At 33.0% G+C, this 26,315-nt stretch overlaps 4 protein-coding genes and 1 long non-coding RNA gene across 6 annotated transcripts; 3 read left to right on the top strand and 2 right to left on the bottom strand.

Annotated features, from left to right (window-relative positions):
* On the bottom strand, window positions 463–7,457 carry LOC108662940. 2 transcript variants are annotated; one of them, XR_001928830.1, is made up of 5 exons: window positions 7,076–7,457; window positions 6,931–6,973; window positions 6,674–6,757; window positions 5,524–5,757; window positions 463–846 (listed from the first exon to the last, which is right to left on the bottom strand). It is a non-coding gene; the product is annotated as an uncharacterized LOC108662940 (long non-coding RNA). The 2 variants fall into 2 exon arrangements; XR_001928829.1 differs by lacking the exon at window positions 463–846 and having other exon boundaries at window positions 5,373–5,757.
* On the top strand, window positions 9,124–12,396 carry LOC18594466 (cytochrome P450 72A15). Its single transcript, XM_018124881.1, has 5 exons — window positions 9,124–9,529; window positions 10,368–10,585; window positions 10,925–11,169; window positions 11,263–11,650; window positions 11,732–12,396. Exons 2-5 carry the CDS (start codon window positions 10,415–10,417, stop codon window positions 12,155–12,157), a joined length of 1,230 nt encoding a protein of 409 aa, XP_017980370.1. The 5' UTR covers window positions 9,124–9,529; window positions 10,368–10,414; the 3' UTR covers window positions 12,158–12,396.
* Window positions 13,364–16,645, top strand: LOC108660454 (cytochrome P450 72A15-like). Its single transcript, XM_018124868.1, has 5 exons — window positions 13,364–13,797; window positions 14,617–14,834; window positions 15,174–15,418; window positions 15,512–15,899; window positions 15,981–16,645. Exons 1-5 carry the CDS (start codon window positions 13,518–13,520, stop codon window positions 16,404–16,406), a joined length of 1,557 nt encoding a protein of 518 aa, XP_017980357.1. The 5' UTR covers window positions 13,364–13,517; the 3' UTR covers window positions 16,407–16,645.
* LOC18594467 (cytochrome P450 72A15) lies at window positions 17,379–20,648 on the top strand. The gene is made up of 5 exons (XM_018124867.1): window positions 17,379–17,801; window positions 18,621–18,838; window positions 19,177–19,421; window positions 19,515–19,902; window positions 19,984–20,648. Exons 1-5 carry the CDS (start codon window positions 17,522–17,524, stop codon window positions 20,407–20,409), a joined length of 1,557 nt encoding a protein of 518 aa, XP_017980356.1. The 5' UTR covers window positions 17,379–17,521; the 3' UTR covers window positions 20,410–20,648.
* LOC18594465 (uncharacterized protein YnbD) lies at window positions 22,991–26,315 on the bottom strand. Its single transcript, XM_018124910.1, has 2 exons — window positions 25,502–26,315; window positions 22,991–23,515 (listed from the first exon to the last, which is right to left on the bottom strand). The coding sequence occupies exons 1-2, from the start codon at window positions 26,043–26,045 to the stop codon at window positions 23,331–23,333; spliced, it is 729 nt and encodes a 242-aa protein (XP_017980399.1). The 5' UTR covers window positions 26,046–26,315; the 3' UTR covers window positions 22,991–23,330.

The raw sequence follows: 26,315 nt of genomic DNA, 5'->3' as shown, positions 1-26,315 counted from the left end.
GGTTGAAAGTATTTTTGAAGAATAAGTGATAAACTTGTTTAGCTGAGAAATCATTCATTGGTATGGTGGTGTCCAGAAATAAGAATCTCAAAATAAAAAGTATGGTTTTTCTTACTTAATAGATTCTCTTTTTTTTAGGATGTGATTATGTTACTTGCAATAATAATGATGTGTGTTTGCACTTGTGTAATTGGATTGCTTGCTTCCTTTTATAAAAGAAATTTTTGAAATCCATTCTTGTTACATAACCAAAAGAAAAATGTTAAATGTAAAATTTTCTAGGACAATTAATGTGGCAAAAACCTTGAATCATACATCATAACATACAACCATACATTGATCACATCAAGATAGTTAAATATATGCAAAGGTGCCAACCATGCAAAATAAATATAAAAAACAAAACTTGCACTCTTAACCCATGCAAGCCCATGATAACAAATAAATCAAAATACACATATGTGCCTCATGGGACTCATCACCATGGAATCATATGTGAAAAAATATAAACATGATTATATCATCTATCAAAAAATATCAAATCGATCCGCACGCTAATGTGCTCATAATGCAAAAGCAACATACATCATAATCCAATGTATAGGTCATATTGTGACGAATACAATACATAAGCCATCATGTGGCAATTATTCATTATCTCAATTATTATAGGACATAAACAAGTCATAATCCATAACAGTCAGATATAAAAAACCAGACCGGATTAGCAGAGTATGACTCAAGGAACATGCGCTAACACTTACTAGATGCCACGACGATCACCTACCAAAACTAACTATAGAAACAGCTCTTCCCAAAGGACAGCGAACTAAGCAATTTACTGATCTGAAATAATAAATGCATCTTACAAATGTAAATTATAAATAACTTCATGGAAAAATATGGGCAGAGGGAACAAACTAAATGAGAGAGTGTTTATCGAAGATACTTTCAAAATAATGCAAGTAATTCATTTCCAAACAAATCAAAGTCCGCCTTTCAAGCACAACATATATACCAAGAGTTTGGAAGTTCAATTTTCGAGCAATATCAATTCCAAGGACACATTATGTGACAAGCACAATCAATCATTAATGAATCTCGAATCTTTGTCTCAACAAATACAAAATTGTTTTGGAATGTTTAAATAAAGTTTTGTTGAAAATCCATTAATAAACCTTTGAAATGAAATTAGTTATTTGTAAAACATTCAAGTATTTCAAATGAAAGAAAACATTTCAAATAAAAAAAGCGTTTAAAAAGAAGTTAATGTTTAAAATAAAGTTCATTTTATTTAGAAACCCCTATTGAAAACTATTTGATCTCGCAAATAGATAATCCGTACTAAATCGAGTAATTCAAGTCCAAACACCAAAGTCGAAACTAAAATTAAAATTCAAACACCAAAATCGAAACTAATATCAAAGTCCATATCAAAGTCTAAACACCAAAGTCGAAACAAATATCAAAGTCCAAACCAATGTGTCAAATATTGTTACAAATAGATTGTGGAGCACTAATTAGATACGATAATCAAATAAAACAGTGCCATCGCACTAGAAAGGTTTGGTATAAATAGTCACCAACCATATAACAAAGGGGTATGTTAGGAATTATAGCTCATTGAATAAAGTAACAAGAAAATCTAAGAGGGGAGATGAATTGGATTTTAAAAATTTTGGAAAGTGTAAAACAATATGCTATAGTTGACTATGGTTGTAGTTCTTCTAACAGACCAACTTCAATGTCTTTCAAACAAACTCATGGTCTACTATAAATACTTAAGGATCGATCTTAGACAAAAGAACTTATTTTTGAAAACTTGTAAGAGGAATTTCAACAAAAACCTTGATGTACATGAAAGTTTTAATCAAAGCTACTCAATCAAACATAGGCAAATGATCACTTTGAAATGTTTAAAAACATTATTCAAATGTAAATTAAACAAAGGCAACTTTGAGAAAAATATTTCAATAAATCTTTTCAACAAGTGATAGACAATGATAATGGTTTGAAAAGATTTAACAAAGAGACAAATCAACATGTGAAGAATATAAATCAAAATGCAAGAAATTTATGAAATGGGTTTTCTTGAAATGAAATGCAACAAATCAAAGCAAAAATAAAAATGAAGACACAAGAATTTTATAGAGGTTCAACTTTCTCAAATGCCTACACCCTTCGTTTGGAACACTAAGGAATTTCAAATCCACTAACAAAAATGAGCTTTTTACAGGATCAAGCGAAACCTTCACAATAGCTTTTTTTAAGATTAAGTGAAACCCTCACAATATCTTTTTAACAGGATCAAGCGAAGCCTTTACAATAGCCTTTTCACCAGATAAAGCGAAACCCATGGTTTTTAACGAGCTCAACCACAAACCCACACTAAATTTTCAATGATGAGTTAGAACCTTTATAAAGAATAGAACGTGTGTTTTTAGGAGGTGGATTTTGCTAGTTTGGTACAATGGAGGAAGAATGCCTAACATTGGATTTGAAGATAAGATATAAAGATAGGAGTGAAAGCACAAAGAAACTTTAGCTTAAGAAGGCTTGGCTTTTCTCATTTTTTTCAAGACTTTGATCCTTAAAAGTTTGACTTTTTTCTTTCTTCTTCCTCAATTTGAAAAGCTTCTAAATGGTCTTTTTTATATTTAAAGAGGTCTTGGCGCCATTGGAGGCGATTAAAGTAAGAAACTACTCGTTTTCCTTTTGAATTTTGTCTCTAATGGTCATCTATAGTCGAATATAGAAGTTCTCTAATCGATCCTCTTTCAAAAATCTTATATTTTTTTCATCAGAACTTGGAGGGTCGACTATAGCTTCATTAGGGTCAATTATGGCACAATTCCAAGGTCGACTATAGCTATGTCTTTTTCAAGCTTTCTAGTCCGTTCTTGCCTTACTCTAGGATCTATTGGAGCTTTGTTTTTCAGGATTCCTTGACATTTTAGCATGTCACTCTGTGTAGACACTTACTTTTAAATATATATATATATATATATATATATATATATATATAAATTAAATTAATTAGTTAATAAAAAAAAATTGTGATTTGCTACCATGCCAAATGGTAGCCAGCTAAGATTGGACTGCCATAGCAATCTACTTCTCCTTCCCCAAGTTGAATCAACGCTTCTTTCTCCCAAGGCTTGCCAATTTTGGCTAAACCTTCTTCCTCTTTACGATTTACCCCACTTTGCCCCTTTCTTTCAAATTGTGAAAAGATAAAATAAATTTAAAAAATTCAAGGGTTTGGCAGCAAGTTGCCAAACCGAAAGACATTGCCATTGGCTAGGTTTAAATAGCTAGGTTTTGGTGGATGAAGTGCCAAAATGGCACTGTTTTGTGCAAGGAATAGTTGAACCATTTGGAGCAATTCCAAGCACCAAACGGTGCGTTCCAACCAGTCTACTTTGGGTTCCTAGAGTAGATAAATAGGCATCTTTCTCAAAAGCTCGATTACCTTGGACCACACAGAGTCAAGCTAGGTATGATCTTTTTTGTATTGGGCTACTGATTTGGGCTTTATTTGTTGTAATTTTGGATTGTTGCTTTGGATATTATCTAATGAGCTTCCTTCATGGATCTTGATATAGTTTGAGTCTCATATTTTGTTGAAATATAAATTAATTTAGGTATGTGATTAATTAAAAGGAGAGGATAATATATATATATATAGAGAGAGAGAGAGAAAAATTATATAATGTAAGGGTAGGGATCTTAATAAAAAAAGCAGAAAATTAAAATAGAAACTAAATAAATATTTAAGTAACAAAGAAGGAATAAGTTTAGATAGATGGATTAAATAGAAATACAATAAAGGATAATATATTCATGTAGGAAAATATAAAATATATATATAAATATTCAGCTAAAAAACACATATTTGAATAGGAAGGAATAAAGAAATACTTAGGTATAGAGAAATAAAATTAAATAGATAAAAGAAAACAAAAATATATACATATGTTTATTCATAAGAAAAATAGACTAGGTAAGAAGTAAAAATGATAATAAAATATGTATTTATAAGAAAGTGAGGTAAGTAAATGAAAAGGATAGATTTAAAATATGTTTAATCACAAGAAAATAGGTTAAGTGAGCAAGCAAAATAAAATTTATTTGGTCTTAAAAATAAAATATATATATTAATATATTTATTCATAAAAGGGATAGGTTAATTAAAATATGCATATAGATAGTAATAGAATGGTTAATCTTGGATTAACTCCAATGATGGAATTTCACCCAGGAAAGCAAAGAGCTAGTTCTCAATAACCTCATAATTCATGAATGATACCAAATGTTATGGAATGATGAAAATCAAGCATTCAACTCATGAATATATTTAAAGTAAGCACTCAAGCATCAGTGTATACCAATTGTCTAGATTCAAGAAATAAATATTCAATTGGTAACTTATAAGCTCAAGTTGGATGCACACAAAGTCTTTAGATCATGCAAACATTTAAGCTCATGGAGGACGTAGTTAACATTTAAATGCATGTTCAAAAATAGTTCAACTATGTCATCACAATATATGTCATAATCAAACTTGACAATTAAATTCACATTTAAATGCATTGCTCAAGTCAAGTTTTAGACTTTAAACATTAAGGTCAAGCAAAAATAAATGTCATTTAAGCATGTGACATGACAAACTACAATGGATAAACTAAAAATATTTTCAGAAGTTCAATGTGTTCATCACAACCAATTCCATATGCATAATCAAGAAATCAATTTTGAAACAATCAATTAATTAAGCACAATCATAAAGCATATTCCAATAATTAACTCTAGACCAAGCATTTTAACATTTTGTTTTGTCAAGAAATGATTTAATCAATTTGACCATATGAACATTTTATTCTCAAGAAATAATGTCATCTATGCAAGCATGTGAGTAATAATAAGATCAACATATGCAAACATTTACTCATGCATTCATTTTCATAAAGAACAAGTCATAATAGCATTTTCAACACAAGGCACAGTTGTTCAAGTTTTCCATGCATTAAATCCAATCAACATAGAAGAAATAAGAAAGGTTTTCAAGAAAATCATTTAGTTTCTCTTTTCAAAAATTTTCCATGAAACATACAAGATTAGAGTTAGACATGCTTTATGCAAAATCATGAGCTGAAAGTCATTCAATATCATTTAGTTACTCTTTAAATAATTTATGAAATGTGTAGTGAGTATAATTAATATGATATTTTCAAATATCTCTCAATCATGTACCAAACATGCCCTTATAACTATTCAAGCTTACAAGCAATCATGCACATCCAATAAGAACAAGTCAAAAAGTATTTTCATCATGATGCAAACTTGTTCAAATCATAAATCACTATAGGCTCTAGGATGGCAAGGATATTTCATATCAATTCAAGTAATCAATTCATGTCAAGCTCATCATTAACCAATTTAAACTATTCAAGCAAGGTCTAAATTATGGATAAAGATTGTTCCAAGGTCGACTATGGTTGTGTCTTTCTCAAGTTTTCTCACCTGTTCTCGCTCATTCTTGCATATGAATGACTTGCATTGCTCTAGGATAGATTGGAGCTTTGTTTCTTCAAGATTCCTTGACATTTTAACATGTAACTTTGACCATATTTTCCTTGTGATCAAATGTTGAGTGATGACTACGTTTCTTGACTTGAAGTATGCTTGTTGTAGTGTAGATTGATGATCTTGGAATGCTTTGAGATGAACTTCACTATTTTAGAACCTATCTTGCAACTTCAACATCTCAAAGGTAAATGTTAGAAGGATCATAATAGAACTCTTTTAAGCAAATTTAACACTCATACAATTAAGTCAATCAAGTTTGTAAAACAAGTGTGTTATAATTCAATAACTTCAAGAATTCACACAACTAAAACAATCAAGCTTGCAATCATGTAAGAACAAATATATGAGAGCTAAATCATTTCAAGAATTTGTTAAGGATCATTTAACTAATGTTCAAGCAAATTTGATCATTTTGTTATAATCAAAACCATAATCATTTTAAAGCTAACAAGGTAAAACTCCAATAGCTACAGAATCAAAACTAAGCATGATGCACAATGGCTAATGGCTATTATTGCTAGCTACAGGTCCACAACTTAAGTAAGCTCCACTAAAACATTTTATTTTACATATTTCCAATTATTTCAATGTTCATTTAAAAACAAAAGGGTGAATGCATTCCTAATCTAAGATCAAAGGGTAAAAAAAAAACTAATTCAAAGTATCCAAAGCTCATTTCTAAATAAAGGATTAATCCAATCATCAAGAAAAAAAATCAAAACAAACCAAAGATTGAAACAAAACTAAATAAAAGTCATCAATCATACAAATCTCTCAAAGACAAGTTGAACCAATGCTCGAGTCTATGCAAAACTAATCATTTTTCATTCCAAATTTTCAAACCATCAATCATCCAACTAATCATAGACAAATAGCAATTTTGAAGTATCAAACATTTGAAAGGCTTGGTCCCCACGTGTAAAACTAAATATATAATAGCATATTTACATATTATACTTAGCTTTCATCAAACAAACTAGAAACCATCGTTCACATCACAAAATTTATCGAAATACATTTCAATGCGAGGTGTTAGAATGAACATGCTTAATTATATCAAAATAATTAAAAACGATGTATCTACCCATCTCATGGAAGTGTGCCTTTCCTCTTGACACATTTCGTCGAAAGCTCAACTTCTTCAAAACTCAAACTACTCCAACAGTACCTAAAATGATGTTTAATCAATAATATCTTCAAAGACCCATAATAATTTTGTAGTACAATAAATACTCATTTCTAACTCTATATAACCCATGCTTAAATCCAAAGATTTTATCTAATAGTTGTTCTAAAACTTATACCCATCAAATATTCAATTCAACTTACACATTTCCTTACCTTGGCGAGCTCTTACGCAAGGGTTCTAACAAATCTTGAAACCCTAGGTAGAAAATTTGGATCCAAAGAAAAAAAATAAAAATTAAAACTTGAAACCTATTTTTGAAAGAGGGTTAAGAAAGATTTAAGAACTAGAAATCCTTACCTTTAGTTATTGAAGGTCAAGGTTTAATAATGCAGTTTGAAGGTCTTGAGAGTTGAGAAATTTGAGATAACAAGAGTGGAAGAACAAACAGAAATGAAGGAGGCTCGAGTTTTGGGGGTTTTAGGGTTTTATTTTTCTACTGCTGTGCTCTAGGGTCGACTGCATAAGGTAAGGGGTTGACTATGACTATGATTTTGCTCTAAAGCCGACTTCTCTGAAAAGGGGGCGAGTAGTTGATCCTATTCCAGAAAACTACCATTGTTCAAAAAAAAATCCCTATGGTCAACTTCTCAAGGGCAAGGGTCGACTCTTCAACCTCCAACTTACAGAAATTCACCCTTTTGAGTTCCAAATCAGCTCTAATCCACCCACTGACCTTCAAGTTTTTTACGTATGGTTTCTTAAGGTTAGAAATGAAAGAATTTTTAGGCTAGTCCTTATATTTCCTAAGCTCACCAAGTTAGTTATCTAATATGTCTAAATAATGGAAACTAGAGATTTCACAGTTTTATACCTATAATAATAAAGGAAATTAAGATAAGCTGCCACCACACGCCACCCCATTGGCTCTGCCTTTGACTCTAGTGCTAAAATCATCAAATTATATGTCAAACCAAATCAATAATCATATTTATCATGTAAATGTTAATCAAAATCTAGCATTCCTTTAGGAGAATAGATATGGAATTACACAAAAACAAAAATGATAATGATAATCTTGTAGAAGTAGCGTTAAGACGGAAGTTTCATTAGCATGTACTTATGGGACGAATTGCTACACCTATGCTATGGTGTTTTTTTAAGCTACGAAAAAAATCTTTTAAGCATTGAAAATTAAAAATATAATACTAAAAATTTCATGAATTATTTAAAAATTTTAAATAAATATTTATTTTTATATTGTGTTTAATCAAATCTTTATTTTTTTAGACCAAATAGATTATATGATTAACAGTTGACTGATCATTATTAGTCAAAATATCATTTATCATTTTTTATGTCACCTAATGTTAAGATATCATAATAATGATGATACAATATGGTGATATGACATAATAATATAATCATGTGATATTTCATTTTTCACATCAACATCATGTCATCACCACGTAAGTATAAAACAACAATTTAATTACAATTATATTTTTTAACACACTTTTTAAAAAAAATTTAATTTGTAATTTCATCTAAAATTCTTACATAAGATAAGAATTTTTACTTTGAAAGCCAAACACTTTTCTTTGCTTTTATAATAATAATAATAATAATAATAATAATAATAATAAAACTCTTCAATGAGCTAAGCCAAAAACTCTCTAATGCCATAGCTAGTCAAGCACTTTGGTACTCTAAAATGCTCAATTTTTTTTTTTGAAAGACAATTTCATATCATAATTAAGCTTTACAAAAGATTACCATTTTCAAGTAATAAACCAAAGACACTTATCTATGGTGCCATGACACAATTACTTACAAAAATGCACATATCTTCCCTTATCAGGTTGCCTACCAGATTAAGATGAACTTTTCTTATCCATATCCCATAGCAAAATGTTTATATTTATCTACTAGTGTTTGGATTGTGCTCATGTCATGATGAAAAACACTATGCCCAAGTCTATTATTGGAGGAAAAAGAACAAGTTGTAACGGATGTAGCTTAGTTTATTTTCATAGACAAGATTGATGCATTATTATTAGAGTTAAAAGTTATTGATTGTACTTCAAAAGTACCATTTGTTTCACATTAAATCAAATGAACATGGGAAAAAAGGAAAGTATTGGCATGTTAAAATTGCATAGTAGGGTAGTAGGCAATAGAGTTGGGGCACAAAATTAAGATTATTTATCTCAAAATGAAGGGATCTGGTTTAAATCTTAAATTGGGATAGGATATTCATCTTTGACTACGGAATCTAAAATTAAATGTGAAGAAGGAAAGACATCAGGAATTAACAGAAAAAAAATCCATCTAATTAAAGGCACAATTATCCTAGACAGACATGGTACACGTCGCCTGCCTGGACACCAGTAACTTCTTATCAGCTGTAACATCAACCATTTGTCTTTGCCCGTTGCACAAGCTTTTTACCCCATAAACCTACCTCAGTCTTTGTCTACTCTTTCGTAAACAACCCACAAACTCTTCAGACACCATTTTCTCAGCAAAGAAACATGGAGGTTCCCCCTGTAATTGGAATTTCACTTTCTTTCCTTGTTGTTGGGATATTGGTATGGGGATGGAGAATCTTAGACTGGGTGTGGATGAGGCCAAAGAGGCTGGAAAGGTGCCTGAGGAAACAGGGTCTTACAGGCAATTCTTACAGGTTTTTGTCTGGAGATATCAAAGAGAGCTTCGCCATGAGCAGACAAGCAAGATCCAAACCTATGCCCCTCAGTGATGATATTACGCAATAAGTTGGTCCTTTCCTTCATCAAACTGTCAAGAATTCTGGTATGCCTAAATTGGAATGATCTTCTTTCATCTACTAAATCTCGTTTTAATCTCTTAATAGTTTGAATGTTGTTTTTTTGGATCAAATTATCATTTTATTACAAAATTTTTAGTGTTTTGTTCCATCTTAGTAACATGAAAAATGGTTTTAGTCCGTTCAGTTTTGACATGTATTTAATTTTGTTTCAATTTTTTGATACATAATTAAATGAATCCATTTAATCGATGATTATTTTAATTATATGTGTCGATTACTGTGATCGTTGAGCATAGGAAGTTTTATTCAGCCTAAACAGTGATTAATTGAAAGAAATACTATCAGAAAGAAAATGTTTAAATTTAGATAAAAAAATATAGGAAAATCTTTTCTGAACAACATAATTCAAGTTTAGTATGAGTAATTTAAGCCAATTTTTTTCCCAGAGTATTTTAATATTGAAATGGCAAATGGGAGAAAAACTAAAAAATACATGAAAGTGACGGATAAGCCAAAAGACCATTGGAGCCCACAAGCCATTTTGCTGAAGTTGGGTATGATGACATGTTTGGGTTAATAATTGTTCAATTCTTCTTCTTTCTGTATATTATCAAAAATGATTATTGAATAAATTTTTATTACTGTTTTAATGGCATTGAAAACATTAATGGATAACATAAGCAGTCAAATACAATAATTATAAAATATTGGTTAAGTACATGAGGCAGATTCCAACAACCTAACATTTTATTAAAGGAATATTCAAAATTGAGTAATTAAACACACTGAAAGCATTTAATTAATCTTTGAATTAAAATTTTAATTCCCAATGCTTTGATATGAAATCTGGGGAAAATGCAGGCAAGAGTTCTTTTTCTTGGGTTGGTCCGATTCCAAGGGTGACCATCATGGAACCTGAAGAAATAAGAGAGATATTTACCAAATTCAATGACTTTCAGAAGCCGCATAGCAACCCTCTTGTCACCTTACTTGTAAGTGGACTTGTAAACCTCGATGGAGAGGAGTGGGCTAAGCATAGAAAGATCATCAACCCTGCATTTCATCAAGATAAGTTGAAGGCATGTTCTATTTCCACTTTTGATTTCTTTATCAATATGCATCCTTTAATTATCCTGGGTGAGGTAATTATTGCAACTGAGTAAGAGTAGCACTGGGTATTCCTTCCTTGGTTTGTTTTGAGTGTTGTGGCTGGTGAGGAAGCCTTTATGGGAACACCTGGAAAATGCAGTAATAATGGAGAAACATCGAGGAAAATTTATGGCTCCCTGCACCAAAATTAACTTATTTCATCCCAAATTTGCTTACGGTGTTAATGAGTACTTAGTATATACATGTATTAATTGTTCAAAAATAGTACCAATGACAGTAATCTTATCCTGATGTGGAAATCATTACAGAACATGTTGCCAGCTTTCTATCAAAGTTGTATTGAGATGATCAGCAAATGGGAGAAGCTGGTTTTCTTAGAGGGGTCTAGTGAGTTAGATGTGTGGCCTTACCTCGTAAAATTGACAAGAGATGTGATTTCCCGAGCAGCATTTGGAAGCAGCTACGAAGAAGGTAGACGAATTTTCCAACTACTAGAGGATCAAACCAGTCTTACAATGCAAGTGGTACAGTCAGCTTACATTCCGGGATGGAGGTAAAATTTGTTATTTTTCACAGTTCAATCCATTTTGGTCAAGGATTTTCTTCTTTATGTGCTAAAAGCTATATTTTACATTTGTCTTATTAGGTATCTACCAACTAAGACAAACAGGAAGATGAAGGTGATTGCCAAAGATATAAAAGACTCACTGAAGGGAATGATAAAGAAAAGAGAGGAGGCAACTAAGGCGAGTGAAGTCAGTAATGATGACTTGTTAGGCATACTTGTAGAATCCAACATTAGAGAAATTCAAGAACAAGGGGATCACAAGAACATGGGAATGAGCATTGAAGATGTGATTGAGGAGTGCAAGCTGTTTTACTTTGCTGGCCAAGAGACCACCTCCGTTTTGCTGGTTTGGACAATGATTTTGTTGGCAAGGCATCCACATTGGCAGACTAAGGCAAGAGAAGAGGTTTTGGAAGTTTTTGGTGACAGTAAACCAGATTCTGATGGCTTGAACCGTCTGAAAGTCGTAAGTCCTGTTCTCCGATTATAATGGACCAAATTAAGAGCACATTTTTCTATATTTACTTTAATTGATTCAATGCCACAGGTAACAATGATCTTGCACGAGGTTCTTAGGCTGTACCCGGCAGTCGTTGCACTAGGGCGCTCCGTTCCGAAAGATACGAGACTGGGAAAATTGTTGTTACCAGCTGGCGCAGAAATTACGCTGCCAGTGCTGCTGATTCACCATGATCAAGAACTTTGGGGCGATGATGCACATGAGTTCAATCCTGACAGGTTCTCGGAAGGGGTTTCGAAAGCAACAAAGAGTCAAGTCATATATTTCCCTTTTGGATGGGGTCCTAGAATCTGCATTGGACAGAACTTTGCTCTGATGGAAGCAAAAATGGCGCTTGCAATGATCCTCAGACAATTCTGGTTCGAGCTTTCCCCTTCCTATGCTCACTCTCCCTGCACCAACATCACTCTACGTCCACAGCATGGTGCTCACATAATTTTACATAAACTCTAGTGGTAAAACCATCAGGTTATATGTTAAACAACCCAATCAATAATCACGTTCATCGTTCATCATGTAAATGTTAATCAAAATCTAGCGTTCATAGTGTAACACAATTCAAATACAAGCGTAGGGGCCAAGTCTCAAACTCTCAATGAAGCATGTACTTATGGGATGAATTGCTAGACCTCAACTATGGTGCTTTCTCTTTTAAGCAACAAAAAAGATCTTTTGAGACATTGAAAATTAAACTCAGGAGAACCAATCTGTCTGTGAAATATCTAATTGGCTCAAGGTTCAAGAGTATCCGAAGTCTCACATAAGTTACTCTAAGTTCACTTGTCTAAATCTGAAAACCAATAAACCATTGGTTAATTTTGTACCATTTTTCAGATTTCTTCAAACACTGGAAACAAGGGCTTTCAAACCCCTAAATAGAGGTTTTGGGTGTTTCCCATCCTAGTTGAATTTTGTTGCTGGTGTAATGTTAACACTAGACTCTTAATTTGGTTTGAATTTCAAAAAAAAAACTCTTAATTTGGTTTGAATTTTGTCTTAACGTGTCAGACACGACAAACACATTTAAATATATTTTTTTAATCGTGTTATCGTATTTAAATGTGTATATGTAACACGTTTATTAACTTATTAAAAATAATTATTAAAGATTATTTTAGTTTTATATAAATAATTTTAAATAATTATTTTAATAAGTTTTTTTAATTTTATAAATGTAATAATGTAATTATTATGATTAAAAATTATGAATGATTTTTTATATTATTAGTATTTGAAAGTTAGATGTTAATGATGTATTTTATCATATTATATGATAATAAATTTTGCATATGTGATTTATATTAAATTTCATTATATTTGATATTATTTTTTTTTGTTTTATTATAATTATTTTTATAATTATAGATTTTAAATTTAAATAATAAAATTATATTTAATTTTAAATATTTTTATATAATTATGTTAAACGTATTATTAATCGTATCGTGTTATAAATTGACACGTTTAATAAATGTGTTAATCGTGTCGTGTCATGTTATACGTTTATTAAACGTATATGTGTATATATTTTAAATTTAAAATACGAATATTAAATATATCATATTTATATTTAATTTTAATATATTTCGTGTCTAATCGTGTTTGATACGTTTACGATACGAAAACATAAATCGTCATATTTAGGTACACGTCGCCTGCCTTGACACCAGGAACCTCTTATCAGCTGTAACATCAACCATTTGTCTTTGCCCATTGCACAAGCTTTTTACCCCATAAACCAACCTCAGTCTTTGTCTACTCTTCCGTAAACAACCCACTTACTCTTCAGACACCATTTTCTCAGCAAAGAAAAATGGAGGTGCCCCCTGTAATTGGAATTTCGCTTTCTTTCCTTGTTGTTGGGATATTGATATGGGGATGGAGAATCGTAGACTGGGTGTGGGTGAAGCCAAAGAGGCTGGAAAGGTGCCTGAGGCAACAGGGTCTTACAGGCAATTCTTACAGGTTTTTGTCTGGAGATATCAAAGAGAGCTTCGCCATGAGCAGACAAGCAAGATCCCAACCTATGCCCCTCGGTGATGATATTACGCAATATGTTGGTCCTTTCCTTCATCAAACTGTCAAGAATTATGGTATGCCTAAATTGGAAATGGTCTTCTTTCATCCCTTAATAGTTTGAATGTTGTCTTTTTGGATCAAATTATGATTTTATTACAAAATTTTTAGTGTTTTGTTCCATCTTAGTAACATGAAAAATGGTTTTAGTCCGTTCAGTTTTAACATGTATTTAATTTTGTATCAATTTTTTGATACATAATTAAATGAATCCATTTAATCGATGATTATTTTAATGATATGTGTCAATTACTGTGATTGTTGAACATGCGAAGTTTTATTCAGTGAAAACAGTGATTAATTGAAAGAAATACTATCAGAAAGAAAATGTTTAAATTTAGATCAAAAAATATAGGAAAATCTTTTCTGAACAACATAATTCAAGTTTAGTATGAGTAATTTAAGCCAATTTTTTTCCCGGAGTATTTTAATATTGAAATGGCAAATGGGAGAAAAACTAAAAAATACATGAAAGTGACGGATAAGCCAAAAGTCCATTGGAGCCCACAAGCCATTTTGCTGAAGTTGGGTATGATGACATGTTTGGGTTAATAATTGTTCAATTCTTCTTCTTTCTGTACATTATCAAAAATGATTATTGAATAAATTTTTATTACTGTTTTAATGGCATTGAAAAGTTTAATGGATAACATAAGTATTCAAATACAAGAATTATAAAATATTGGTTAAGTACATGAGGCAGATTCCAACAACCTAACATTTTATTAAAGGAATATTCAAAATTGAGTAATTAAACACACTGAAAGCATTTAATTAATCTTTGAATTAAAATTTTAATTCCCAATGCTTTGATATGAAATCTGGGGAAAATGCAGGCAAGAGTTCTTTTTCTTGGGTTGGTCCGATTCCAAGGGTGACCATCATGGAACCTGAAGAAATAAGAGAGATATTTACCAAATTCAATGACTTTCAGAAGCCGCATAGCAACCCTCTTGTCACCTTACTTGTAAGTGGACTTGTAAACCTCGATGGAGAGGAGTGGGCTAAGCATAGAAAGATCATCAACCCTGCATTTCATCAAGATAAGTTGAAGGCATGTTCTATTTCCACTTTTGATTTCTTTATCAATATGCATCCTTTAATTATCCTGGGTGAGGTAATTATTGCAACTGAGTCAGAGTAGCACTGGGTATTCCTTCCTTGGTTTGTTTTGAGTGTTGTGGCTGGTGAGGAAGCCTTTATGGGAACACCTGGAAAATGCAGTAATAATGGAGAAACATCGAGGAAAATTTATGGCTCCCTGCACCAAAATTAACTTATTTCATCCCAAATTTGCTTACGGTGTTAATGAGTACTTAGTATATACATGTATTAATTGTTCAAAAATAGTACCAATGACAGTAATCTTATCCTGATGTGGAAATCATTACAGAACATGTTGCCAGCTTTCTATCAAAGTTGTATTGAGATGATCAGCAAATGGGAGAAGCTGGTTTTCTTAGAGGGGTCTAGTGAGTTAGATGTGTGGCCTTACCTCGTAAAATTGACAAGAGATGTGATTTCCCGAGCAGCATTTGGAAGCAGCTACGAAGAAGGTAGACGAATTTTCCAACTACTAGAGGATCAAACCAGTCTTACAATGCAAGTGGTACAGTCAGCTTACATTCCGGGATGGAGGTAAAATTTGTTATTTTTCACAGTTCAATCCATTTTGGTCAAGGATTTTCTTCTTTATGTGCTAAAAGCTATATTTTACATTTGTCTTATTAGGTATCTACCAACTAAGACAAACAGGAAGATGAAGGTGATTGCCAAAGATATAAAAGACTCACTGAAGGGAATGATAAAGAAAAGAGAGGAGGCAACTAAGGCGAGTGAAGTCAGTAATGATGACTTGTTAGGCATACTTGTAGAATCCAACATTAGAGAAATTCAAGAACAAGGGGATCACAAGAACATGGGAATGAGCATTGAAGATGTGATTGAGGAGTGCAAGCTGTTTTACTTTGCTGGCCAAGAGACCACCTCCGTTTTGCTGGTTTGGACAATGATTTTGTTGGCAAGGCATCCACATTGGCAGACTAAGGCAAGAGAAGAGGTTTTGGAAGTTTTTGGTGACAGTAAACCAGATTCTGATGGCTTGAACCGTCTGAAAGTCGTAAGTCCTGTTCTCCGATTATAATGGACCAAATTAAGAGCACATTTTTCTATATTTACTTTAATTGATTCAATGCCACAGGTAACAATGATCTTGCACGAGGTTCTTAGGCTGTACCCGGCAGTCGTTGCACTAGGGCGCTCCGTTCCGAAAGATACGAGACTGGGAAAATTGTTGTTACCAGCTGGCGCAGAAATTACGCTGCCAGTGCTGCTGATTCACCATGATCAAGAACTTTGGGGCGATGATGCACATGAGTTCAATCCTGACAGGTTCTCGGAAGGGGTTTCGAAAGCAACAAAGAGTCAAGTCATATATTTCCCTTTTGGATGGGGTCCTAGAATCTGCATTGGACAGAACTTTGCTCTGATGGAAGCAAAAATGGCGCTTGCAATGATCCTCAGACAATTCTGGTTCGAGCTTTCCCCTTCCTATGCTCACTCTCCCTGCACCAACATCACTCTACGTCCACAGCATGGTGCTCACATAATTTTACATAAACTCTAGTGGTAAAACCATCAGGTTATATGTTAAACAACCCAATCAATAATCACGTTCATCGTTCATCATGTAAATGTTAATCAAAATCTAGCGTTCATAGTGTAACACAATTCAAATACAAGCGTAGGGGCCAAGTCTCAAACTCTCAATGAAGCATGTACTTATGGGATGAATTGCTAGACCTCAACTATGGTGCTTTCTCTTTTAAGCAACAAAAAAGATCTTTTGAGACATTGAAAATTAAACTCAGGAGAACCAATCTGTCTGTGAAATATCTAATTGGCTCAAGGTTCAAGAGTATCCGAAGTCTCACATAAGTTACTCTAAGTTCACTTGTCTAAATCTGAAAACCAATAAACCATTGGTTAATTTTGTACCATTTTTCAGATTTCTTCAAACACTGGAAACAAGGGCTTTCAAACCCCTAAATAGAGGTTTTGGGTGTTTCCCATCCTAGTTGAATTTTGTTGCTGGTGTAATGTTAACACTAGACTCTTAATTTGGTTTGAATTTCAAAAAAAAAACTCTTAATTTGGTTTGAATTTTGTCTTAACGTGTCAGACACGACAAACACATTTAAATATATTTTTTTAATCGTGTTATCGTATTTAAATGTGTATATGTAACACGTTTATTAACTTATTAAAAATAATTATTAAAGATTATTTTAGTCTTTATATAAATAATTTTAAATAATTATTTTAATAAGTTTTTTTAATTTTATAAATGTAATAATGTAATTATTACGATTAAAAATTATGAATGATTTTTTATATTATTAGTATTTGAAAGTTAGATGTTAATGATGTATTTTATCATATTATATGATAATAAATTTTGCATATGTGATTTATATTAAATTTCATTATATTTGATATTATTTTTTTTTGTTTTATTATAATTATTTTTATTATTATTAATTTTAAAATTTATTANAAATCGTCATATTTAGGTACACGTCGCCTGCCTTGACACCAGGAACCTCTTATCAGCTGTAACATCAACCATTTGTCTTTGCCCATTGCACAAGCTTTTTACCCCATAAACCAACCTCAGTCTTTGTCTACTCTTCCGTAAACAACCCACTTACTCTTCAGACACCATTTTCTCAGCAAAGAAAAATGGAGGTGCCCCCTGTAATTGGAATTTCGCTTTCTTTCCTTGTTGTTGGGATATTGATATGGGGATGGAGAATCGTAGACTGGGTGTGGGTGAAGCCAAAGAGGCTGGAAAGGTGCCTGAGGCAACAGGGTCTTACAGGCAATTCTTACAGGTTTTTGTCTGGAGATATCAAAGAGAGCTTCGCCATGAGCAGACAAGCAAGATCCCAACCTATGCCCCTCGGTGATGATATTACGCAATATGTTGGTCCTTTCCTTCATCAAACTGTCAAGAATTATGGTATGCCTAAATTGGAAATGGTCTTCTTTCATCCCTTAATAGTTTGAATGTTGTCTTTTTGGATCAAATTATGATTTTATTACAAAATTTTTAGTGTTTTGTTCCATCTTAGTAACATGAAAAATGGTTTTAGTCCGTTCAGTTTTAACATGTATTTAATTTTGTATCAATTTTTTGATACATAATTAAATGAATCCATTTAATCGATGATTATTTTAATGATATGTGTCAATTACTGTGATTGTTGAACATGCGAAGTTTTATTCAGTGAAAACAGTGATTAATTGAAAGAAATACTATCAGAAAGAAAATGTTTAAATTTAGATCAAAAAATATAGGAAAATCTTTTCTGAACAACATAATTCAAGTTTAGTATGAGTAATTTAAGCCAATTTTTTTCCCGGAGTATTTTAATATTGAAATGGCAAATGGGAGAAAAACTAAAAAATACATGAAAGTGACGGATAAGCCAAAAGACCATTGGAGCCCACAAGCCATTTTGCTGAAGTTGGGTATGATGACATGTTTGGGTTAATAATTGTTCAATTCTTCTTCTTTCTGTACATTATCAAAAATGATTATTGAATAAATTTTTATTACTGTTTTAATGGCATTGAAAAGTTTAATGGATAACATAAGTATTCAAATACAAGAATTATAAAATATTGGTTAAGTACATGAGGTAGATTCCAACAACCTACCATTTTATTAAAGGAATATTCAAAATTGAGTAATTAAACACACTGAAAGCATTAAATTAATCTTTGAATTAAAATTTTAATTCCCAATGCTTTGATATGAAATCTGGGGAAAATGCAGGCAAGAATTCTTTTTCTTGGGTTGGTCCGATTCCAAGGGTGACCATCATGGAACCTGAAGAAATAAGAGAGATATTTACCAAATTCAATGACTTTCAGAAGCCGCATACCAACCCTCTTGTCAGCTTACTTGTAAGTGGACTTGTAAACCTCGATGGAGAGGAGTGGGCTAAGCATAGAAAGATCATCAACCCTGCATTTCATCAAGATAAGTTGAAGGCAGGTTCTCTTTCCACTTTTGATTTCTTTATCAATATGCATCCTTTAATTATCCTGGGTGAGGTAATTATTGCAACTGAGTAAGAGTAGCACTGGGTATTCCTTCCTTGGTTTGTTTTGAGTGTTGTGGCAGGTGAGGAAGCCTTTATGGAACACCTAGAAAATGCAGTAATAATGGAGAAACATCAAGAAAAATTTATGGCTTCCTGCACCAAAATTAACTTATTTCATCCCAAATTTGCTTACTGTGTTAATGAGTACTTAGTATATACATGTATTAATTGTTCAAAAATAGTACCAATTACGGTAATCTTATACTGATGTGGAAATCATTACAGAACATGTTGCCTGCATTCTATCAAAGTTGTATTGAGATGATCAGCAAATGGGAGAAGCTGGTTTTCTTAGAGGGGTCTAGTGAGTTAGATGTGTGGCCTTACCTCGTAAAATTGACAAGAGATGTGATTTCCCGAGCAGCATTTGGAAGCAGCTTCGAAGAAGGTAGACAAATTTTCCAACTACTAGAGGATCAAACCAATCTTACAATGCAAGTGGTACAGTCAGCTTACATTCCGGGGTGGAGGTAAAATTTGTTATTTTTCACAGTTCAATCCATTTTGTTCAAGGGTTTTCTTCTTTATGTGCTAAAAGCTATATTTTACATTTGTCTTATTAGGTATTTACCAACTAAGACAAACAGGAAGATGAAGGTGATTGCCAAAGATATAAAAGACTCACTCAAGGGAATGATAAAGAAAAGAGAGGAGGCAACTAAGGCGAGTGAAGTCAGTAATGATGACTTGTTAGGCATACTTGTAGAATCCAACATTAGAGAAATTCAAGAACATGGGGATCACAAGAACATGGGAATGAGTATTGAAGATGTGATTGAGGAGTGTAAGCTGTTTTACTTTGCTGGCCAAGAGACCACCTCCGTTTTGCTGGTTTGGACAATGATTTTGTTAGCAAGGCATCCACATTGGCAGACTAAGGCAAGAGAAGAGGTTTTGCAAGTTTTTGGTGACAGTAAACCAGATTCTGATGGCTTGAACCGTCTGAAAGTCGTAAGTCCTGTTCTCCAATTGTAATGGACCAAATTAAGAGCACACTTTTCTATATTTACTTTAATTAATTCAATGCCACAGGTAACAATGATCTTGTACGAGGTTCTTAGGCTGTACCCTGCAGGCGTTGCACTAGGGCGCTCCGTTCGGAAAGATACGAAACTGGGAAAATTGTTGTTACCAGCTGGCGCAGAAATTACGCTGCCAGTGCTGCTGATTCACCATGATCAAGAACTTTGGGGCGATGATGCACATGAGTTCAATCCTGACAGGTTCTCGGAAGGGGTTTCGAAAGCAACAAAGAGTCAAGTCATATATTTCCCTTTCGGATGGGGTCCTCGAATCTGCATTGGACAGAACTTTGCTATGATGGAAGCAAAAATGGCGCTTGCAATGATCCTAAGACAATTCTGGTTCGAGCTTTCCCCTTCTTATGCTCACTCTCCCTGCACCTTCATCACTCTACGTCCACAGCATGGTGCTCACATAATTTTACATAAACTCTAGTGCTAAAACCATCAGGTTATATGTTAAACCACCCAATCAATAATCACATTCATTGTTCATCATGTAAATGTTAATCAAAATCTAGCGTTCATAGTGCAATACACTTCAAATACAAGCTTAGGGGCCATGTCTCAAACTCTCAATGAAGCATGTACTTATGGGATCAATTGCTAGACCTCAACTATGGTGTTTTTCTCTTTTAAGCAACAAAAAAGATCTTTTGAGGCATTGAAAATTAAGCTCATGAGAATCTATTTGGCTGTGAAATATCTAATTGGCTCAAAGTTGAAGAGTATCCGAAGTCTCACATACGTTACTCTAAGTTCACTTGTCTAAATCTGAAAGCCAATAACCCATTGGTTAATTTTGTACCATTTTTCAGATTTCTTCAAACATTGGAAACAAGGGCTTCCAAGCCCTTAAATAGAGGTTTTGGGTGTTTCCCATCCTAGTTGAATTTTGTTGAACTGGTGTAATATTAACACTAGACACCTAATTTCGTTTGCATTTCAAAAAAAAAAAAAAGACTCTTAATTTGGTTTAAAAATAATAAATAAAATTAACAGTAAAACACATGGAGGAAAGTAAAGGAATAATCTAATGAATATTTTATAAATATTCTTTTATTGTTAACAATTGATTTCTTTTTAATCAAATTTCAAATATAATCTTAAAATTGCAACTCAAATTTAAAATAAACCTGAGGAAGTGAAAAAACAATAACAAATTGATCTTGTACGTAAAATCCACTGTTAGCTCAAGAATTGCTCATTTGAAAAGTAAAACTCCAACCTTATTACATCTTCCATGCCTGTTTATTTACATTAAGTTTTCTCCAATTATTAGGACTATGTCACTTCAATGCCCATTGCCCAGTTTGCTCTTGCCATGAAACTTTTTGCTTTAATTTAAAAAAAAATAGGAAAAATCTAAATCAAATCATACAAAGAATAATAAGAGATCTACCATTTAGGGCAGTAGAAATTTGGGGCAGTTTCCTGAATTTGAACATGAGTAAACAAAAAAAACATGCAAACTCCTTGAGACTGCCCCAGAAAACTAGCTCTAGGCCGGGTGAAATTGAGCTCTCACATTTCTTCAATAAAGCAAGAACTCATTTGGAACGGCCAAGACAGGAAAAGAGAATTTATTAGAATGTATAATACCTTTCTCTAATCCCTTTCTGCAATAAGAGAAATTCGCTTGCAGAAATAGAATCGATAGAAAGGAATTATTCTGGGTTTTTCTTTATATGCCCGCAACGGAACAAGAGCGCCACTTCAAACCAAACCTCGCCCTGTTCTCTCATAGGCAATCTGGAAAACCCTAGCGTCGGCTTCTTTCTTACTTATAGGCAGATGATTACGGTCGATTTTCCTATTTTGCCCCAAACTGCCCGTTGAACTACAGATTATTATGTATACTACAGAGGATTTTTAAACCCCCACCAATTTATATAATTCACACTTGTCTTTTCCATAATTACATTAATTCCATATTGATTTTAATCTTTTCAAATTTCTTTATCCATTAACGGTTTGGAAATAAATATTTGAAAAAATAATTAAATTACTTATATTTAGAATTTGTGAATGAGATTTGATAAAATAATGTAGTTTTTTCTTCTCTATAGTTAGGCTTTGAATTTTTATATTAGCAATATATGACAATAAAATATATTTAATTGTTTGTGTTCTACTTTTATGCCTTTTTTTTTCAGTCATTGTACTTATTTAGGACTATTTATCGATTTGTCTATGATTTTTTTATTTCCCTTTTTTTAATATTTATTGTTATTTTATTGGTTTATCCAACACTTTCAATCAACAAAATACTTTTCTGAAATATTTCAATTATGTTAATTTTTTTTTTGAATATTAACGAAATTGAAGGTATAGTGACAATTTAATAAAATTGAAATAGAGTGATAAAATTCAAAATTCAACTATAGAATAGGAACAAATTTTACCTTTAATCCCCTTTTATTTTATTACTTTCTCATTTTTTTTTTTAAATTATTGAGAGAAACTCTTCAATGCAACGCAAAATGTAAATGTTAAGCATCAACTTAGAACGACTTGCCATATGTGTAAAGACCCTTGTTATACAAGTGTATAAGGATCAGGAAAGGTGAAATAACCCTACCAATTTAAGTTTCAGGACATGTGTAGCTTTTATGGACTAGGATCAGTAAAGGTCTACATGAAGATATAAACTTGCATCAAGCAAGGTATGCATGCATGGATAACTTCTCCGAATACCTGAGATGCTGCCTTTAAGGGGTAATGATCCCACCCATTGCTAAGAGATAGTGTCCACTAGTTTTACCATAAGCTGAGATATGTACTTTCAAACCAATCTAACATCACTCTGCATCACTATCTACAGAGCTTTCATCAACTTCAGTTCTCAAATGAAATTGCTTCCTCCTCCAAACTATAAACTATCACTAACCAAATATTACAAGATAAAGTGCGGTAAGAAGGCTTACCAAATATTTTATCTACCCTATATGATGAAGGTCCATATATGTGAAACCAGCAATACATCATAGAGTACTCCAAAGCATATCAAGAGACAATGAAAGAAAGAACCTTACTTCAAAGTTCAAAGCAGGGTGGAGCTTGGAAGCATCATATCATTACTAATTATCATCCTGGGGACCTTTAAGCAGGACATAACAAAGCAAAACTAGAGGTGCTCTTCATAGAGAATTCGTTGTAATTGATGGCTGTCTTATTGAAGATTCTAGTCTTCTTTACAACAATTTAACAGGGAATGAGCACTAGTTAGTCATTGACAACGAAAATGAGTGAGGAATGCCAAGACAACTAGTTAAAATAGTCAATCAATTTTCTTTTCACCCTTGCTGACTTTGTGTTAACAGAGGGACTCCAAGGACTAACAGAATTTACATCCAGTTATTCATTTCTCTTAGGAGAAGATAGGCGATGCTTTGACCATTCTTCTAAAGCTTTGTGGTGGAGAGAATTCATTTTAATATATGGTCGCCTTTCTCGAATGTACTTTTCAGCCCTTCTCCAGTCTTCTGCAACACCTAAAGCCACCAGTAATGCACACGTCACCGCAACACTTCTCCCATGACCTAGAAGAAGGATATAGAATTAAGTATACTGATTTCTGAAACAACTTTCCTTGCAAAGCATGTAAAGAAATTAGCTACATGGTAATGCTATGCAAACCATATAACAATTTAAGAATTTCAAATCCCAAATATCCTGCAATAATATACTTAGTAATGTTATAAATTATTACATGCCATTAATATCATAGAAGTCCACTAATGATATGTATTTATTTCTCTTAAAGACGAAAATTTGAATTGCCTCTTAGGGTTTCATTCTTCAAATATCTAGAAATTAATTCAAAGTAAAAAATGCACCACAAGACAAAACCAAAAATAATATTTAAATAAAAAGAAGTATGCCAAACATACAAACAACTTACGCATTTCAAATCCCACAAATCTTGCAAATACTAATACTTTATAAAGTTGTAAAATATCACGTGCCATTCAAGTTCATAGAAGCCTCACTAATGACATATTGACATTCATTTATTTCTCTTATAAACAAAAGTTCCTGGTGCCTTTTTGCTTAGGATTTCATTCTTCACGTTTGCAGAGATAATTTCACAACAATTGTAAAGGCACCCAAGATGAAGCCAAAATATATTTCATCAGGAAAAAGCAATAAATGAGGAGGAGACAACTGCTGGTGAGATCAAAATTTTCAAAAGCGGCTATTGAAAAAGTTCTAAAATGATGAAGCTCAAAACCTCTTTCATACTTTTAAGTGATAATCAAATTATACTTCCATGTGTCAGTATACGATAAGGAACAATGCCTGAAAATGCCATCGAACTTTATTCTAAAATGAATTTAGGCACTCCAACTTTTGTCACGTTCAACAAAGAATAGGAACTCCTAACTAATGCAATCAGCCCATCGTTGTCATCAGATATGAAAATTAGTGTATAACTTGTTAAGCAGGTAAATGCCAAAATAAAAAATGTTGAATAGGATTAAATATGTCCGAGCAGGCAACAAAATTTTATAAACAAACTTCTTGGTCCTCTTTTATACGGCTAATGAGATTGCTGGTGTTAGCTAGCAACTATAGGCCTCCTGAGACTGGATCAAGGTTGAGCTGGCTAAAACTAACCTAGAAATGCCAATCGCAACATAGAATTGCAAACCAAGGTCATTCCAACCTTAACAGCCGAATACTAGCAGAAAGTGCATGATTTGCTCCCAATCAACTGGACCTGTCCAATAGAAGGCTAGCTCAGAGCAAATCTAGCACTAGCTAGCTTGGATCGAACAGATGAGGCCGAAAACAACCTAACCACCAAACTGACGTACATCAGTCATTCTCAATGCTCATATAAGATTCCATATGTCCTCGATTAGACTTGAACAACTTAACAGTCCTAGTACTGTGGCTAAAAACTCAAAATTTCACATTGTAAATTTGCTTTAGCCAATAAAATTCATCAAACCAGCAAGATCATTTAGTATGGAAACAAGTGAGGGATAGGAAGGAACCAAAGAGCATCCTTCATGGTATCAAGATAATGTCCATAGACAAAGACAAATATAAATTTCTTACAGTATTTTTATCATTTCATTTTTAAACTGCTCATATTTAGTAGTAATAAACTTTCTTACAAATTAAGAGTTAAGACCCAAGCAGATAATCATTTCTATAATAAAGTATCATAGGAATGATGTTTTTCCAAAAAGATGCAGTCAACTGGACCTTGTTGTCCAAATGCCATCCAGAGGACTCTTGCTCTTCTGTATGACATCAAAAATTAAACAAGGCAACTATCCAAGCAAGTTAAATAAAGACAATTTCACCAAAGGTAAAATCTTTGGCTTACTAATGTGACTACCTAACCACACTCGCATAGATGAAGTTATAATGCAAGCACCTGAAAGATATTCATGAAGACTGATAACTAATACGCAAGATGCCATATTTAATTTTAGAAATCCAAGGCAAGAATCAAACCACTTACAAGGTAATACTAAGAGAAAACTCAGAAAGGAAATGAACAAGATACATACCATAGGCACAGTGGATGAAAACTGGCTTATTTTGAGCTCTCTTTCTACAAGCCCATTTGACAGCTAATTCGATCTGGCCTGGCTCAGGAGCCCTCGTGTCCCAAGTGGGAACGCATAAGTACGAGTGCCCCTTCAACTCCATTATTCTTGGAAACTCAGACGTGCAATCGACAATAGCAGGGTTACCAGGCGGCAGTAAAGAAGGCGAAGAAGGCCAGCCACCGACATATACACCCTCACATATTTGGGAGTAAGGTTCTTCCCCGCTAACGAATCTTCTCAACATTGAGAAAGCTCTGACAAAGTACAAATAAGGGAAGAACATGATTTTGGACCAGATTGGAAAAGTCCCATCTGGATTTTTACCCAAAATCATGGGAAGATTGATCGACGGGTGAGAAGCTATTGAGACAAGATAAGAGATCAAGGATGCATACAAGAAAGGTACCGCCAACACCTTGAAACCAAATCTCCTAAAGAACACGAATAATAAGAACCACGCTGTTGCCTTCACTGCTATCAAGACTGATAGCCCCAAACCCATCTTTGATTCACAATCAGAAACCCAAAAACAAGAATTTCCAACACAACAAGAATCACGAGTCTTTCGATAAATTGACAACAAATTTCTTCATCTTTTGGCTATTGAAGCACCACAGCTGACAGTAAGTGAGATTTCCAAGTAGGTGTACGGAGCATTAAGAAACGACATTCTGAACGAAGCTCCCTTTGTTGTCCTTCATATGCGCTTCTACTCATACTCCATAGCTTTTTCTTTTCTTTTCTTTTTGGTTTCTTTACTTGGGGAGGGGGA

This window comes from Theobroma cacao, chromosome 7, assembly GCF_000208745.1.
Source record: "Theobroma cacao cultivar B97-61/B2 chromosome 7, Criollo_cocoa_genome_V2, whole genome shotgun sequence".
Lineage (NCBI taxonomy): Eukaryota > Viridiplantae > Streptophyta > Magnoliopsida > Malvales > Malvaceae > Theobroma > Theobroma cacao.
The sequence above is the reverse complement of the archived record's forward strand: the minus strand, read 5'-3'. Positions and strand labels throughout refer to the sequence as shown.